This window comes from Camelina sativa, chromosome 12 (genome assembly GCF_000633955.1).
Source record: "Camelina sativa cultivar DH55 chromosome 12, Cs, whole genome shotgun sequence".
NCBI classification, from domain to species: domain Eukaryota; kingdom Viridiplantae; phylum Streptophyta; class Magnoliopsida; order Brassicales; family Brassicaceae; genus Camelina; species Camelina sativa.
The window spans coordinates 9,604,296-9,623,666 of NC_025696.1; the positions used below are offsets into that span (position 1 = coordinate 9,604,296).

The window sequence follows — 19,371 nt, forward strand, 5'->3', positions numbered from 1 at the left end:
CATATTGCATTAAAAGAAATTCCAAGACAAGAACTAAGAGAAAAAGATTTTGGTGACTTTGGTGAACTCTCTTCAAGAATATAAAGATCATCTTTGGTTCCACCTCCACCAATCAGTTTTCCTGTCTCAATATCCTGAAAATGCACATCATTAGGTCCAAATATAGCATAGCAATTGAGATCATTAGTAGCCCTCTTAACCGATAAGAGATTAGAAGTAAATTTTGGCATGTAAAATGCCTTAGACTCTTTGTTAAATAACCTAAGGTTACCAATTCCTTGAACAGGGATCTTATCTCTAATTGCTATAATAACTTCACCCCTAGCCGGTTCTATGTTGTTTAAGAGACTCGAATTACTAATCATATGGTGAGAAGCACCCGNAAAGTCAAAGCATTTTTCATAAACGGTAGTGGACTTAGTAAAAACGGTCTTACAATGTTTGCCAAGAATACAAGCTTCACAACTAGAGTGATCAAAAGAAACATTAGGCATCATCAAATTAAGAGCTCTAGAATGAGGATGACCTAGCCTAGCATGCCATATTGCATTAAAAGAAATTCCAAGACAAGAACTAAGAGAAAAAGATTTTGGTGACTTTGGTGAACTCTCTTCAAGAATATAAAGATCATCTTTGGTTCCACCTCCACCAATCAGTTTTCCTGTCTCAATATCCTGAAAATGCACATCATTAGGTCCAAATATAGCATAGCAATTGAGATCATTAGTAGCCCTCTTAACCGATAAGAGATTAGAAGTAAATTTTGGCATGTAAAATGCCTTAGACTCTTTGTTAAATAACCTAAGGTTACCAATTCCTTGAACAGGGATCTTATCTCTAATTGCTATAATAACTTCACCCCTAGCCGGTTCTATGTTGTTTAAGAGACTCGAATTACTAATCATATGGTGAGAAGCACCCGAGTCTACAACAAGAGAGTTCTCGGACTTTTGGGTCAAGAAGGTCTTACTGGAAGGCTCCTTGAGAGCCAATGACTTGAAGAAGGCTTCTAAGTCTGATTTCCTCACATAGTCCCCTGAAGCCGCCTTGTCACCATTCCTTGAAGAACCGCCGGTCTGACCTTGCTCGTCTTTGGTGTGAGTGAGGTTAGCTCGCGGTTCCTTGTGATGTTGACTTGGGCGTAAGTGAGGGTGTAGGAACCAACACTTCTCCTTAGTGTGGTTCTTCCTCTTACAATGCTCACATCCACCCTTTGACCTCCGCTCCTCCGGTTTGAATATCCCTTTGTTTGCCGTGACAAGCTCCCCCTTACCACTAAAGAGACCGAGTGAGCCTTGTTCTTTTTGGATCTGTGCACACACATCATCAAGGCTTGGGAGCTTATCTGACCGAAGGATATGTTTTATGAGATCATTGAAGGTAGGATTGAGGGTAAGAAGCAAGGCGAAGACCTTGTCTTGTTCCCTTCGCTCATTGAGCACAGCCGGGTCCATGGTGTTTGGTCGGAGCATCTCGAATTCGGCCCATAGTGACCTAAACTTCCCAAAATGTTTGTTGAACTCCATATCCTCTTGATTCAGGTCGTTGATAGACNATGTAAAATGCCTTAGACTCTTTGTTAAATAACCTAAGGTTACCAATTCCTTGAACAGGGATCTTATCCCCATTTGCTATAATAACTTCACCCCTACCCGGTTCTATGTTGTTTAAGAGACTCGAATTACTAATCATATGGTGAGAAGCACCCGAGTCTACAACAAGAGAGTTCTCGGACTTTTGGGTCAAGAAGGTCTTACCGGAAGGCTCCTTGAGAGCCAATGACTTGAAGAAGGCTTCTAAGTCTGATTTCCTCACATAGTCACCTGAGGCCGCTTCATCACCATTCCTTGAAGAACCGCCGGTCTGACCTTGCTCGTCTTTGGTGTGAGTGAGGTTAGCTCGCGGTTCCTTGTGATGTTGACTTGGGCGTAAGTGAGGGTGTAGGAACCAACACTTCTCCTTAGTGTGGTTCTTCCTCTTACAATGCTCACATCCACCCTTTGACCTCCGCTCCTCCGGTTTGAATATCCCTTTGTTTGCCGTGACAAGCTCCCCCTTACCACTAAAGAGACCGAGTGAGCCTTGTTCTTTTTGGATCTGTGCACACACATCATCAAGGCTTGGGAGCTTATCTGACCGAAGGATATGTTTTATGAGATCATTGAAGGTAGGATTGAGGGTAAGAAGCAAGGCGAAGACCTTGTCTTGTTCCCTTCGCTCATTGAGCACAGCCGGGTCCATGGTGTTTGGTCGGAGCATCTCGAATTCGGCCCATAGTGACCTAAACTTCCCAAAATGTTTGTTGAACTCCATATCCTCTTGATTCAGGTCGTTGATAGACTTCATTATTTCAAAGACTCGAGTGAGGTTGGAGACATTTCCGAATACGTTCTTGAGAGTCTCCCATAGTTCGCTCGCCGTTTCACAATAAGAGTAGGCTTCTAGAATGGGAGCTTCAAGAGAGTTTTGAAGTATGGAGAGGACGGTTTGGTCTTCTTGGAACCATTTAGCTTCTTCCTCGAGCTTAGCCTCTTCTTTATCTTTTTTGATGGTTTCTTTTCCATCTTCTTTGGTGACTTTCTTTGGAACTCTTCCACCTTCGATGTGGCTCCAAAGTCCACGACCACACAACGCGGTTTTGGTGGTTCTTGACCATAGTAGATAGTTTCCTCCCTTGAGGACAGTCGGTAGAACAAGCGGCTTGGTGTTCTCCATGGTAGAATGCTATTGACCGCCGGGTAAAACTTTTGACCGTCGGATAACACAAGAACAACGAGCAAGAGTAGAAAGCGAACAACAAGAATAGAGAATCAAGACTAGAGAATGGGGCTGGTTTTGTCAAGAACAGAAACCTAGCTCTGATACCATGTTAGAATTGCAGAATGTATAATGGAGAATGAAGAGAATCGAGAGAAAACGAGTGAAAAGAGAGAATATAGAACAAAAGACTTAATTAGATTATTCCTTATGTTGTTACAAGGCTTAATATAGAAAGACAAAGAGGCATATAGCCGTTAGATACAAAAGAAAGGAGATAGCCACTTGCTTGGGCATGTCGTGATCATTCTTAATGATGAAAGCGACGTGCCCTTCCTTTGGTTGACTCGCTTCACACTCGCATACCAAGGGTGAACATGTGACTCTTCTCTTGACTAGATATTTATCTTCTTTCTTCTCGATCCTTCTTCTCATTGGGCTTTAGTGTTGCTAAGCCTTTCCTTTATTTCACGAGCCGACTCTCGGCCTAATGGTCTCGGTTGTACGGACACTCGTACGGTCACTTGTACGGACACTTGATCTCATGTCCTACTTCTCCTAGACCAATACTATATAAATATATAATACAATTATTTCTCATGCCATCTCTGATCTCTCTTTGTAAGACTACTACTGCAATATTCACGTTGGTTCAATTTTCAATAATTTGAGCAAATATACCAAATGATAGACCTTATTAATTTGGAACGCAACATAGGGATCATGCAAGTAGTGTTAATTTCATGCCTTGCGCACGTACGTAAGTATATTATATTAAAAATAGCTAGCCCAAAAAATAATATAATTAAATCTAAAATTGTTAGTCCTCAAAATACTTATCGATGAAGATTTGATATCCGAGAAACAAAACACTAGAAAGTTATGAAACAAATATTTCATTGATCACAATAACGTAATTTATGTACTAAGATAAATTGATTTATTATGATAAATTGATCAATATACGAAACAAATATTTCATTGGATGAACTAAGATAATTAAATTGATGTACTAATTAGTACAAAATTATGTACTAATGAAATAAATTGATCACCACAACCGCAATCCAATAAACTGATAAAGAGTTTACAAAATTGTGTTACAAATTAGTTATAGAAAAAAAAAAAGAGTGTTTACATGATTGAATCATTGCGTATCAATCGAAAAAATCAAACCCTAACACAACCAATTCAAAGCCCTAAATCACGTTGCGTGCAAAAGAAGATATTAAGTGTTAACTCTCGGATCACCATAACTTTCTTGATCCACTGCCTTCAATAGGAAACTTATTATATCCAGCAAACTGGGACATAGGGAGAGAGAAATCTTCATCCAAATCGATGTCAGCCTCGATCGTTCTGAAGATGAATCTGAGGCGTGCCTTATCTCTTTCAATCTTGTCAAGAAACTGGCGGGGAACAAGCTGGTCTCGACCTTCTAGAAGACGGGTGCGTGCAGAAGAGGAAAGAGCAGACTGGTTGATGACGAGCAAGAGGATCATGACGCTGATGAAGTTAATTTTACGAGTGTTCTCCATTGTCGATCGAAGAGGTTTTCTTGGCTGTTTCGAATTCTAAGAAAGCTTGTTGTAGATTTAATATTTGATGTGAGAGTCTTTGTGTGGGTTCTTGTTTAGATATATCAGTGTTCAAGAAAGCGCTAGACGGTATTTGAGCGGTGACCCAGGGCCTAGCGTCTAGAACGCCTAATCGGGGGCCTAGACGGTTTTTAGGCGGTTTAGGCATTTACAACATAAAACATTATATATATAAAATTATATACAAATATATGTTAGAAAAATAAAAAAAAAATTATAAATTATAAACAAAAGTAAGAAAAATACATTTTTTAAGTTATATTAACAACATATAAATATTTATAATACGATCTCAAGACCAAACCCAGATCTCCTTTGTTTCATGTATCGTGATTGGTCGAGATTTTTTGGAGAGAAAGAAAAAATTTCATTTCTCTCGTTCTGATCAAAATCGTTTCTAGGTAACGCATCCTGGTCACCATCTTCTCCGACAAAGGTTTGTATTCCGGCCATTAAAACACATCAATGGCGTCCACTAGACCTCTCTGTTCAATTCCTTACTTGTTCCTCTCTTTCTCTGTCCTCTTCGTCTTCTCGCTTCTCTTCTTCTTCTCCAATTCCTTATGCTCTCTCGCCATTCTCGGTCTCCTTTTTCGCCAACTCAATGTCTCGTAAGTTCTCTCAGACTATATTTATCGATTCTCTCTGTTTACTGTGTTGGATTCTGTTCTTCGGTCTCTGATTTTAGTGATTTGCTGTTTAGTAACCGAGGAATATTATTTGGCTCGTTTGATCTGTGAGAAAGTGTGATTGCTCTTTGCATATGTTTGNAACAAAGACCATGTCCCTGCGTGTTGGATTTTCATGTCTTCTCCCTGTGGATTTTGGTTTTTGATGCACACACACAAACTTTTGCTAGATTCTCTTTACTTGTTTTTGGGTGAATCAGTGGTGCGTCGTGTTGAGACTGAAGTGATTCCTGTTTCTCCTGAGGATGTGCCTAACGTATGTGTAATAAGCCTTAGTATGTTTTTTGGTATTGACAATGGTTTTTGAATGTGGCTATGTGTTTTGTCTTTCTGGGTGTTGGGTTTTGTCTTTCAAATTTTTTTTTTTTCACTAATAAATATCCATTTCGAATTGATGTTGAATGAGACAGCTTTAAGTCTATGGTTTAGGTTTTACTGAGAATGTTTTGATGCTTTGTGTAGATTTCATATGTGCATTGATTATTTTGTGAGCTGATTATATATTTTTCCTTTTTGTTTTGTTTTGGTTCAATGTGGATTTAGAGAGAGGAGCAGCTGGAGAGGTTGTTGGAGATGCAGCAGTTTGGTGATACATCGGTAGGGATGTGGTCGAAGCCGACAGTAAGGAGGAAGACAAAGATTGTTTGCACCGTGGGTCCTTCTACCAACACAAGAGAGATATCTCATGAAGAGGAAAAGCCTGTTCACAAGGAAAAGACCCAATCAACAGAATCGGGTTCCACGGCCAGAGCCTCATCAAAGCAGCCTGTGCCTGTGAGGAAATCCAAACCCATGAAGCAGAGCAGGAAACGTTCAGGCACCAAAACTATGAAGAAAAAACAAGCAAGAGGTGTTTGTTGTTCTTTGAAAGTGATACTCTCGGAGCTCCTGATGGTTTATTCTGTGTTTGAAATTGTGGGTAGCAATCGGATAATGTTGAATCTTGTAGTAACAATCACATTTCATAATCAAATTTTGNTGTTATTGATTTGGTGAAAGAGTACAATGCGCAGACTAAAGACAACACCATTGCTATCATGCTTGACACCAAGGTTTGTTTTTTTGTTTCCCATTTTATTAAGAGTTTGTCTTCTCAGTCATGTATCTTGTTTGACGAGATTAGTTTCAATTTGTGTCAGTGTTAATTATGATGATTTCGTCAATGATGTGGAAGCTGGTGACATGCTCCTTGTTGATGGTAAGTATATTTTAGTGTTTGGTGTAAAAGGATTTTAGATCTTCTTTGACATGCCTCTGAAAGAGATGCACTTGGTTTAGTCTTTTCCACTATATTGATGGTTATACTACTATGTTCCAGGTGGTATGATGTCGTTTATGGTGAAGTCTAAGACCAAAGACTCTGTGAAATGTGAAGTTGTTGATGGTGGAGAACTTAAGTCAAGGAGACACTTGAATATTTGGTATTGTATTTTTTTTTACATTTTATTTACAATTATTTTCACTATATTTTTATTTTAAGAACACCAAAATTAGTTCCCCCATTTTTTTAACATATGATCTTAACTACTGATCTTACATTATTTTCACTATATATTTAATCTAAGAACACAAAAAAAAGTTACCCCATTAATTATGCCCTAAGACGTATCGGAATTCGGAAACTAGATCTGAACTTATCTTCTTTCTTTTTTCCTTTTTTAATACAACACATTAAAAATAGATTCGCTTTGATCTTTACTCCAAGTTTAAAATGAATCTAAAGTGACAACAAAACTCTTCAATCTATAATCTCTGTTTATATATTGGTATATATAAACTCAGTAAATTCTTTTGGTTTTGTAAATTTAAGTTTCAACAAAAACTTAGGAACAGTGATTACGATAAAATTATTATAAAAAAAAAAAAAAAAACAATTGAGTCCTAAAGATGGTCTAACACCACATACAATACCACATATATAGGCATATAACAAAAGCAGAAAGCCATAATATTAGCAAAAGCATAGGATCATCATTAGAAAGGGACCAGGTTTAAGATTTGTCTAGATTTAGGTAAAACCTTACATATGCATTATAAAGAAAGGATCATATCATCTCAGATTAGATCTCCCATTTCTTAAGCTCCATGCCGTCCGGTGGAGTGCTCTCGATTTTCTTAGTCCCGACCTCTTGCCAAGTTTGTTGACAGAACTGTCCCATTTTATTCCACCTGTTCATTATCCAAAATATCCAAGAACCGTAAATGAGTCAATCAAACGGACAAACACTATATATGACAGTCTCCATGAAAAAAAAAATACTCACAAATGATTTTCTCATCGCTCGCCTCAAGCTTCATACAAGCAGTTCAACAAATACGAAAAACCAAAATATGAACAAAGGAATTAATAACTTGAAAAATATATACTACAGACGATATAAACTTCTAATATGACAAACAAAGGAATCAGATAGAATTTAATTCCCACTACAGCTTGTACAATATTGGAGAAAAGGCTAACAAGTAACAATGATGCATAGGAGGAAAGAGCAATATTGTACCCTTTTCTCCAAGTCCAACCATAACATTTGTAAACTGCTTTTGAGCGTAAAATTGGTAGGGTTATGATTTGATTATTATTATTCATCAAATTACACCAAGAATCCAAATCAAATCTGTGAAATGATGTGAGGATGCGCTTATGAAACCTCGCATGGTAGATTGGTAAAAGAGATCCCTTTTCGTGAGATTTAATATGGAGTCGGGTCCATGTGTTACACTAGCTAGGATTAACGAGTACCTAAATTGTAGAAAATAGCCGCTAACAATCATTATTCAGACCATCACTAATAAAAATGTCAAATGGATTTTATTGTATTTTTGAAAAATTAGAGAAATGTGACTTAAAATTAACTAAAAATAGGAGACAAATTGAGAATATATTCGTGGTCAATTAAATTTTTATATTTTCTTCATTTCTAACTGCATTGTAGGCATTTTTTACCAAGAAGTTCGGGTCTACGTCCTAATATTTTGCTAGTTTTTATAGGCAGTTATGTACTACATAATATATTTCTAATTTTAGAAAAAAATCTCTATATACAACAGTTAGATGATAGTGTGTACATATGTTAAGCATTCCATCAAAAAGAAAGAAACCAAAAAGTGTAAATGTCTATAGGTGTAAATGCCAATAGTTTCATCACTTATTTGGGGATTTTCTTGATATTGACAGGTATTGTACATTGTTGATATATGAATTTTGTCGAATTCTGATTTATTTTTGTGTTTGATAGTCTATTGTGTATTATTTTTAAATAAAACATAATATCTATTACAAATCTCTAATTCTAAATGCTAAACGCAAAAATAAGAAAATTTCCATTTGTATTCTGAAATTTGCATATATATACACTTAAAAAAAAATTATTAAAAAAATGTTCTGTTTTTTTAAGATTTTTTTTTTAATATATACATTTTTAACTTCTTACATAAAAATAACTCAATCGAGATCGAAATAATTTTTGAACTATATATATATATAAGTGTTTCTATAAACATGTAATTAAAACAAACATATGTATTTTTAATCAACTTTTTATATGTTTTTCATATTTCGATCAACAACTTAGCAGGAATGTCAAGAGGAAATACTCAGTTGCCATGTAAAGAAAACCGAATCGCATACAAGAGGCCTGGTCTTTGTTCTGTAGCTATGCCTTTTGGCACATGCAATCAAGATTGCAAGCTTGCTGGTGTTTATAAGTATGGTTCATGTTCATCTAGACGAACGAAATCAGGCGGCAGAGAATCAAGATGTGTATGTTACGGTTGCAAATAAACAGGTGTAGACCAGAAAAAACTTACATGCAACAATATATTTTAATATCATTATTATATGTCATCCATCAATAGTATAAACTTACGGTTACATGCTTTTTTGTTGTTTATCGCACCAAAATATGTGAAAGTGAAAAATATACGCTCAAAAGCAATTTACAAATGTTATGATTGCAGAAAGATATATAATATTATAGCAATCAATAGAATCACTGTTAGCATGTAAACCAAATCAACCAGAAAACAAGAACAAAGCATAAAGAATTATACATGTGATTCGCAGATTGCATTTATCTATCAACTTCTTAAATTTGGATTCACTCAGAGCGTTCAAGAGCTGTTTTCTTAGTCTGATACTCTTCAAGCTTCATACAAGCAGTTCTACACATACGAAAACCAAAATATGAACAAAGGAATAATTAATAACTTGACAGATATATACCACAACTGTAGACGGTATAAACTGCTAATATGACAAAACAAAGGAATCAGATAGAATTTTTAATTCTCACTACAACTTAAATACATGACTAACAAGTAACAATGATACATAGGAGGAAAGAGCAATACTCTACCCTTTTCTGCAACCATAACATTTGTAAACTGATTTTGAGCGTAAAATTGATAGAATTGATAGGGATATGATTTAATTATTATTATTAATCAAATTACAATTTACACCAAGAATCCAAATCAAATCCGTGAAATGATGTGCGGATGCTCATATGAAATCTCGCATGCTAGATTGGTGAAGGAGATCACTTTTCGCGAGATTTTATATGGAGTCGGGTCCATATGTTACACTAGGAGTCTAGGATTAACGAGTACCTAAATTGTAGAAAAAATAGCTGCTAACAATCATATCCACACCATCACTAATAAAAATGTCAAATGGACTTTGTCGTTTTACTTTTAACATCACCTAATATTTTCATATTGTAAAACAAAAAACATATATATATATATATATATATTTTATTATTATTTGTGAAAATTTAGAGAAACGCGAATTAAAATTGACTAGAAATAGGAAACAAATGGAGAAAATACGCGGTCAATCAGATTTCTATTTTTCTTCATTTCTAACTGATCTGTAGGCATTTTTAACCAAGAAGTTCGGGTCTGTGTCCTAATATTTTGCTAGTTTTTATAGGCAGTTTTATGTACTACATCATAATTTCCTATTTTTAGGAAAAAAAAAATCTCTATAAACAGCTAGATGATAGTGTACACATGTAAAGCATTCCATCAAAAGAAAAAAACCAAAAAGTGAAAATGTCTATGGGTGTAAATGCCAATAGTCTCATCACTTATTTGGGGCTTTTCTTGATATTGACAGGTATTTTACATTGTTGATATATGAATTTTGTCGAAATCTGATTTATTTTGTATTATTTTCAAATAAAACCATAATTTATGTTACAAACCTCTAATTCTAAATGCTAAACGGGAAAATAACAAAAAAACTTATTTGTGTTTGGAAATTGAGAATTTATAAGAAATGTCTCTTTTGAGATGTATATATATTTTTAAAGAGAAATACCCTAGAATGGCACACATTTGGGTTTTTGTTCCAAAACTAGCACACAAGCTGGAATGTTCCAAAACTAGCATTAGTATATTATTATTATTTTATCTCAAAATTAAATTTAAGCTTATGATCTTAATTAAAACAACAATATCCGACGAAGTTTCCGGAAAAACTAAGCTTTTAATCTCAGATCTTCTTCTTCTTCTTCTCCGGTGAAGCTTGTGGTGAAGCTTCCTATCACAGATTCCGATCAGATTTCAAAAATAGTTGAAGAAGAAAATAGATGGAAGAGGAAATCTCCAGAGCGAGACACCAATGGAGGACGTAAGAGACGATCGGTGTTACGAACGAATATAAGAAAGATCTTCAAAGAGACGAAGATGTTAGAGTGAAGAGAAGAATGTTCCAGAGTAACGAACAGAAGAACGAGACCTCAGATGAATCCATGGTTGTGTATCTCCTTGTGCTCTGCTCATACTTACCAGTCTCGATTCTCATGGTAATTTTCTTTTCCCCCCTCTCTCTAAACTAGATTTGATGAGCGAAATATATTTGTTCCCGTATAGATTTCGTATCTAAGTTTGGGTTGAGCTCCAGTTTGAATGTAAAAATCTTGAAGCTGAAATGTGTATTTGAGTTCTATTCTCTCTTATTTGGATACTAAAGTAGTTGCATATCAAGTGTTTGATATAATGTCATTGGGAACAAAGTAGTTGGTAAAGAGTAAAAAGTTCATCATTTTGATGTCTTCGGCTTATACTTCGTCTGTTATGGAGTTGACTAGTAGTGATGATGAGGCGTAGTATGATCATCTAGTTTGGTCATCACCATTATTGGGATTTCTGAATATTTAGGAAAATCTTCCTAAATATCAATGAAGCTTTCCTAAACATATGAAATCCTTCCTAAATCTAAAGAAATGAGTGTATCACATATTACTTTATTTCACCTTTGCTTTAAGAACATGGTGAGAGTTTTAAATTTGTGTAAGGCTTATATGTACTATTGAGATTAAGCTTAAACTTTATTTCTCTCCAATGACTACACTACATGTAGGAAAATTGGTAGGTATCTAGCTTGCTATGAGTTTTTGAATTGTTTTGCTAATGGTAAAGATCAACTTGGTAGTGTTTCTTGGGGTTTTAAAGTTAATTAATCTGGTAGTGTTGCAGAACTAGATTAAATGTGTGGTGATATATAAGATACCTCTTGAAGTAATATGTTAAAACGAAAATTGATTTCATGGACTGATCATGTTGTTGAATAAGGTTTTCAGCTCTAAATTCAAGTGATTGATGATATACATGATGACAAATATTTCAAGAACAAAGCAGAGAGTTGATGATGAAGATGGGAAAATGGGCACTTGAGTGGAAGTTGAGTTCGTCATTATGGAAGGTCTTCATAAAATTCAAGAACACCTTCCTAAAAGCTATGGAATCCTTCCTAAATTTTTGAAAAATGTGTTTCTAAATCTCTTTATATGTGTTTTGCTTTATTGTATCACATATTACTTCATTAGTGATGTATACTGATTTGATTATGTGCACATATTGGTGTTTTACAATAAAGGTAGCAAATAGAAATATCCAACATGATGTTTTAGGAAGATTTTCCTAAACATCAATGCCTTCTTCCTAAATTTCAAAGAGTTCTTCCTAAACGTCAATGACTCCTTCCTAATGCTCTTTTTTCTTTTCATGACGGTCTTCCTGAAATTCAAGAAATCATTCATAAATATATGAGAATCCTTCTTGAATGTTGCATTCAAATCCTTCTTATATGTTTACTGGTGAAAACATAGCTATCTTCAAAAATATCAAGATAATTAATACAAAACCTTCCTGAATATACTTTAAAACAAGTCTTGTGGTGAAAACCATCCAAACTATCTTTCATAACCAAAATCCTAATGCTAAAACAAAAACCATGTGAATACAAAGAATCAAACTGTAAATACTTCGATCTCATATGGCAACTGAAGCCTTCAATCTTGTATGAGCACCGTTCGTCTTTGATTCTGAGTGTTATTGCAGCTCCAGTTCTTCCTAAACTTTTTATGAAAGTCATCCTGAAGATCAAAGAAACTTTCTTGAATTTCGTTCAATCCTTCCTGAATTTTCATAAGATGGAAGCAAGAACCTATATATCTTAGAGCATACGTGAAAACTAAAAAAGAGCAGAACATATTAACAAACAACAGTATGTGCAAGACAATCCCAGAAAAAAGCATAATATAATAACAAAGAGATCAAGAATCTAAGAAAACATAAGATTATGTTACAAAAAAAAAAGAGACAATATAATAAGAAATGATGAAATTTTCTAGTACCAAGTAAGCATCAAAGCACAGAGAGAAACACAAGTCCTCAAGCAAGCAATTGCAGCCTCATGTGTTCCTTTTCTCAGCAATTCAATAAATTTCTTCACAAGAAAAAACAAAATAGAACAAGAGTTACATGGTTTAAAATATATCCTAGCATGAAGATCCTAAATATTCAGAAATCCCAAAAGTTGTGATGACCAAAACAAGAAGATCCTCCTCCATTGTATTTTGCCTTATACACTACTAACCTACCCTATAACCAACAAACTATAAGCCATAAATGATTGTTAAACATGACTTGCAACCACCATTATTACCTCCTTGACAACAACTCCTTTTCTTCTCAACGTCTCCTGTACTTCTCACCATTAACTCAATATTATTCCCTTCATCAGAGCATGAAGAAGAGTTATTCAAAGAGTTCCCTGGAAGGAAAAAATTGATGTCCCATCATCTCGCTACCACCATGATTCAATTATGTAGCAATAAAGAGATAACCATCCCATTTCCAATCATTCAAATCCCACTCCACAATTCTTTTACCTACTGACTTCAGATCCATAACAATAAACTCATAGAAATATTCAGTCTCACCTTCAATTCTAGCTTTTATGACAGATAGTTTCCACTCTCAAAAGAGGGGATAAAATTTAGACTAACATAAGAAATACAATAAAACCCAATTGATCTTTGGTAGATGGAAAGTTAGAAAAACAAAAACTTTCAAGCTTATTCCTATAGATTCTTCTCTAGAACCTTAGAAAGGAACTCAACGACAGATCCATGATTTCCAATAAACCCAGAAACATATGCAAAGGAGAAGAAGCTGAAGGATGGTCGAATGATGAGCAGAGCAGATTCATACCGTAGTTAATAGATTGGTTTCACCAATGATGAGCAGAGCAGATCTCTTCAGTGTCGCAATTATTGGTTTCACTAACTTCGACTTCATGAATCACCTTCAATTCAGATTCGATTGGGTTCGTGCGATTAGGTTTGGAATCAGTGAGAAGGAGGAGCGAGAGAAAAGATGTTGGTTGCAATGTCACGATCAACACTGTTTTTTATTAATATCTAATATATAATTTTGTGCTAGTTTTGGAACATTTAAAAGTGTGTGCTAATTTTGGACTAAAAACTTAAAATTGTGCTATTTTTGTCAATTGCCCTTTTTTAAATACCCATTTTCTTGGTCATTTTTATTTTTGCTCTCTTTTGTTAAATTAACTTTTAGAATTTTTTTGGGTTTAGGTTCTCTATTTTATATTTTTGTATAGTTTTAAAGGGGTACTCTTTGAAAAAATAATTTATTAAACAAAAAATGTTCTATTTTTTTCAAGATTTTTGTTTCTTCAAAATAAATACATTTTTTTACTTGTAACACCAAATAACTCAATCAAGATCCAAATAATTGGTGAATTATATATAAGAGTTTCTATAAACATGTAATTAAAACAAACATATGCATTTTATATTTCGATCAACAATGCAGCAGGAATGTCAAGAGGAAATACTCAGCAATGTAAAGAATACCTAATCGTTTACAAAAAGCCTGGTCGTTGTAAAGAAGCGATGCCTTTTGGCACATGCAATCATTATTGCTCGATCGGTGGTATGTATAAGTATGGTTCATGTTCATCTAGACCAACGAAATCAGGCGGCAGAGAATCAAGATGTGTATGTAACGGTTGCATAAAGGCGTAGACCCGAAAAATCTTACATGCAACAAATATATTTTAATTTCATGAAATTACGGTTAAGAGTGATTGTATATGTGCTAAGAGTGATTGTATAAAAAATTACGGTTACATGCTTTTTTGTTGTTTATAGCACCAATATATGTGAAAATGTACGCTCAGAAGCAGTTTACGAATGTTATGGTTGCATAAAGATTAATAGGGAAATACATTTTCCCTTTTAAATATAACCTTAAAAGTGTAAATAATTACATCACAATCTTTTTGTATAAACTGTAGTTTTTAAAATTAATAACTCACATGATCATTACACGTATCAATTTTTGTTGATTAGAGATTTTGCTATGTCTAAAACAAAGATTTTTTAAAAGAAAAAAATTCAAATTAAAAAAGATAATTATTGTTGTAAATTAGAGAGTTTAGGAAGTAAATCTCTTAGGTTATTATTGATAGGAATCGAGGTTACAACATATATATATAGTGTTACAAGTCCCAAAGCTATAAACCGACATACTAATGCTATCGCCGATGGGCTTCGACTATCGGGCCGAAGGCTCTCGACCAAGTGTGGTTGAGAGGCCGAGTATGCGCGGACTGGATAGTGGGCCGGTCGATGGAGTCCACTAAGTGTTTTACAACACTCCCCCTTGGACGATATGACCGTGCCTATGTTGGACGGGATCACAGCAATGTGCTTAGGGGATGCTGCCTCATTAAAACCTTACCAGGAAAACCCATTGGGACAAAACCTTAGTGAAGGAAAAAGAGTACAGCACACATTGCTCCCCCTGTTCCAAACATCACTCCAAGTCCTTAAGCCTCCGCATTCCAATCTGGTGCGTGAGCTTCCTGAATGTCGTTGTCGGTAATGCCTTGGTGAAGAGATCGGCTGAGTTGTCGCATGACTGAACTTGCACCACTTGAACTTCTCCGGCCTTTTGTAGTTCATGTGTGTAGAAAAACTTTGGCAGGATGTGCTTCGTCCGATCTCCCTTGATGTAACCTTCTTTGAGTTGTGCGATGCAGGCTGTATTGTCTTCATAGATGACCGTTGCTGATTTGTCTATGTCCATGCCACTGTCTGTCCGAATGTGCTGAGTCATTGACCGCAACCAAACACACTCACGGCTGGCTTCATGCATGGCTAGGATCTCCGCGTGATTTGAGGATGTGGCTACTAGAGTCTGCTTCATAGAACGCCAAGAGATCGCTGTACCACCGTGTGTAAACACATAACCTGTTTGTGACTTACCATTGTGTGGGTCGGACAGATAACCTGCATCAGCAAAACCAACTAAACCTTCTTTGTTATGGTTAGTGTAAAATAAACCAAAGTCTGTCGTTCCTTGTAGGTAACGCAGAATATGTTTTATACCATTCCAGTGCCTTATGGTCGGACAAGAACTGTATCTTGCCAGAAGGTTTACTGCGAAGCATATGTCAGGTCTAGTGTGGCTAGCCAAGAACATTAATGCTCCTATAGCACTGAGGTAAGGCACTTCAGGACCAAGAATTTCTTCATTGTCCTTCTTAGGAGCAAATGGATCTTTATCCACTTCTACACTTCTCACAACCATTGGGCTAGTCAATGAGTGAGCTTGCTCCATATTAAATCTCTTGAGTACCTTTTCTGTGTATGCCTTTTGATGCACAAGGATCCCATTGTTTATGTACTCAAGCTGCAACCCCAAACAGAATTTTGTCTTGCCTAGGTCTTTCATCTCAAACTCTTTCTTGAGATATCCTACTGTTTGGGCGATTTCCCCAGAGGTTCCAAGGATGTTTAAATCATCCACATATACTGCTATTATCACAAATCCCTTATTCGCGAATTTCTTTATGAATATACAAGGACTGATCGGGTCATTCCTATAACCTTCCTTGGCTAAATATTCACTTAGCCGGTTATACCACATTCGACCACTCTGTCTCAGTCCATAAAGCGATTTGTCTAGCCTTATGCAGTATTGGTCTCTAGAACCCTTCTTATCTTTGAGTTCTATACCCTCTGGTAATCTCATATAAATTTTATTATCCAGTGGACCGTATAGATATGCAGTTACAACATCCATTAACCGCAAATCTAAACTTTCTCTTATGGCCAGACTTATTAGATATCTAAAAGTCGTTGCATCCATCACAGGGGAGTATGTCTCCTCATAATCTATGCCAGGTCTTTGAGAGAATCCTTGTGCTACGAGCCTTGCCTTGTATCTAACAATCTCGTTTCTCTCATTTCTCTTTCTTACAAAGACCCATTTGTGTCCAACTGGTTTAATTTCTGGTGTTATCCTTAAGGTCGGACCAAACACACTTCTCTTCTTTAAAGAGTTTAGCTCCACATCTATGGCTTCTTTCCATTTAAGCCAATCTTTGCTTTGTGTACACTCTAGTATAGATGTGGGCTCATGATCCTCATTTATTTCAAGTGCTACCTTGTATGCAAATATATCATCAATGTCGACATCTTTTCGGTTCCATTGTATTCCAGACATTATATAGTTTATCGAGATCTCATTGTTGTCAACTCCTTCAGGCTCTTGAGGTTCAGCGTCCTGAGCCTCATTTGGTGCCGTAGGAGTTTCCGTGACAACGTCTGGCTTTTCTAGAATTCCCTTAGCCTCGGTCTGTTTTGCACTCTTTGTTTTCCGAGGATTCTTATCTTTGGAACCTAATGGTCTACCCCGTTTCAAACGTGGCATAGACTCTGTAGCAACTTGATTATTGTGTTCCTTGTGAACATCAATACGTACTGGTGCATTGCAAGCTGGTATGTACGATTTTGTTACTCTTTTCGGGTCAGCAAAGGAATCTGGCAATTGATTAGCTAGCTGTTGAAGATGTATAATCTTCTGAACTTCTGCATCACATGCTATAGTTCGAGGATCTTGCCATTCTAAGGATGTTTGATTCCATGTCAATTCTTTGCTCAGCTTGCTGGTCTCCCCACCTAGCATAGGGAATTCGGACTCAATAAATTGACAGTCCGCGTATCTGGCCTTGAACAGGTCTCCTGTCAGTGGCTCGAGATACCTTATTATGGTGGGAGACTCATACCCCACATATATTCCCATTCTCCTCTGTGGTCCCATCTTTGTTCTCTGTGGTGGAGCAATTGGTATATAAACGGCACAACCAAATGTCTTAAGATGGGATAAGTCTGGCTCTTGACCCGATAGGAGTTGGGATGGGGAATATTTGTGTTCACTAGATGGCCTGATGCGTATGAGTTCTGCTGCGTGTAAGACCGCGTGTCCCCAAGCCGACACAGGAAGCTTCGATCGCATTAACAATGGTCGAGCTATCAATTGTATTCGTTTAATGAAGGATTCAGCTAATCCGTTTTGTGTATGTACATGTGCCACAGGATGTTCCACACTCACCCCCATGGACATACAGTAATCATTAAACGCTTGGGATGTAAATTCACCAGCATTATCTAGACGTATAGTCTTAAGTGGAAAGTCTGGAAAATGTGCTCTTAATCGAATGATTTGAGCTAAGAGCTTAGCAAATGCTAAGTTTCTCGTGGATAACAAGCATACGTGGGACCATCTGGTTGATGCATCTATCATCACCATGAAATATCGAAATGTCCCACTAGGTGGGTGTATCGGCCCACATATGTCACCTTGTATCCTTTCCAGAAAATGTAAAGTCTCTCTTGTGACTTTTACTGGTGAAGGTCTTACAATAAGTTTCCCTTGTGCACATGCCACACATGTGAGATTCTTAGGGAGAACTTTTCTTTCTTTAAGGTTGTGCCCTTTTGAACTCTTTATCAATTTACGCATCATGTTAGTTCTCGGATGGCTAAGCCGGTCATGCCATAAAGTGAAACTTTCTTTGTATATTTTGTGCTTAGCCAAGTTGGCTTCTATCATGTTAATCTTAGCATGGTATAGACCAGAGGCTAAGGCAGGTATAGTCTCTAGGATCTTCTTTTGTCCTTTCACATTTTCTGTAATGTAGAGGAACTCTTTAGATCCTTCACCCTTGGTTTCAATATGATAACCATTTGACCTTATGTCTTTAAAGCTCAATAAGCTTCTCTTAGAGCTGGGTGAGTATAAAGCATCACATAACTCAATATGAGTTCCGTTAGGCAACAATATGTGTGCTTGGCCGTAGCCTTCTATAAGATTTGCTATACCCGCAATTGTATTAACATTTGCACTTTTCATTATAAGATTTATGAAATATCTCTTATCTTTTAGTATGGTGTGGCTGGAGCCACTATCCACTACTAATTCACTCATGTCCTCGGCCATGTCTATAAATAGGACAAGAATTTCGGATTTTAATAGAATAGTTTATAAAATAAAATCCATTGAATTTAATTCAAAGCAATTATCCATTACATTAAAAGGAAATTAAATCATAAAGCATAGAAAATAAACCAAAATAAATTCGAAATTCATTCAACATCTTTGAGGCAGTCGGAGGTCTCATATCCTAGCAAGTCATCATTCTCATGATCGAAGTCTCCTTCATCATCGATGTGTACATAGTTTGCTTCTGGATTTTTCTTAAGAGATTCTTGGTATGCATCAATGAGGTGTTTGGGAGTTCTGCAGTTCTTGGCCCAGTGGTTTGACATACCACATCGGTGGCAAGTCGATTTGGCCTTGGAGTTTGGCTTAAAGGACCCACGGCCCTTACCACCACGTCTGCGGCCTCCTCGACCAGCCTGGCCACCTCGACCATTACGTCTTCTGCCACCACGGCCACCACGGCCATAGTGTCTATCTCTGTGGACGTAGTTGATCTCACTAGGCTCCTTAGGCTCATTAGACTCTACTACAGCTTTCTTTCCCAAGTCGACCTTATTTGCTTCTGGTAATGGGGCTGTACCAGGAGGTCGCATAGCACTGTTCATCATCAACAACTCATCGTTCTGCTCAGCGAGCAGTAAACACTCAATGAGTTCCCCATAGTCAGCAAGCTTTTGGTGCCGATATTGTTGCTGGAGTACTCTGTTATTAGGGCTGAA

At 36.5% G+C, this 19,371-nt stretch overlaps 1 protein-coding gene across 1 annotated transcript; it reads right to left on the reverse strand.

Annotated features, from left to right (window-relative positions):
• On the reverse strand, positions 401-1,541 carry LOC104731112. The gene is made up of 2 exons (XM_010450378.2): positions 971-1,541; positions 401-674 (listed from the first exon to the last, which is right to left on the reverse strand). The coding sequence occupies exons 1-2, from the start codon at positions 1,524-1,526 to the stop codon at positions 667-669; spliced, it is 564 nt and encodes a 187-aa protein (XP_010448680.1). The 5' UTR covers positions 1,527-1,541; the 3' UTR covers positions 401-666.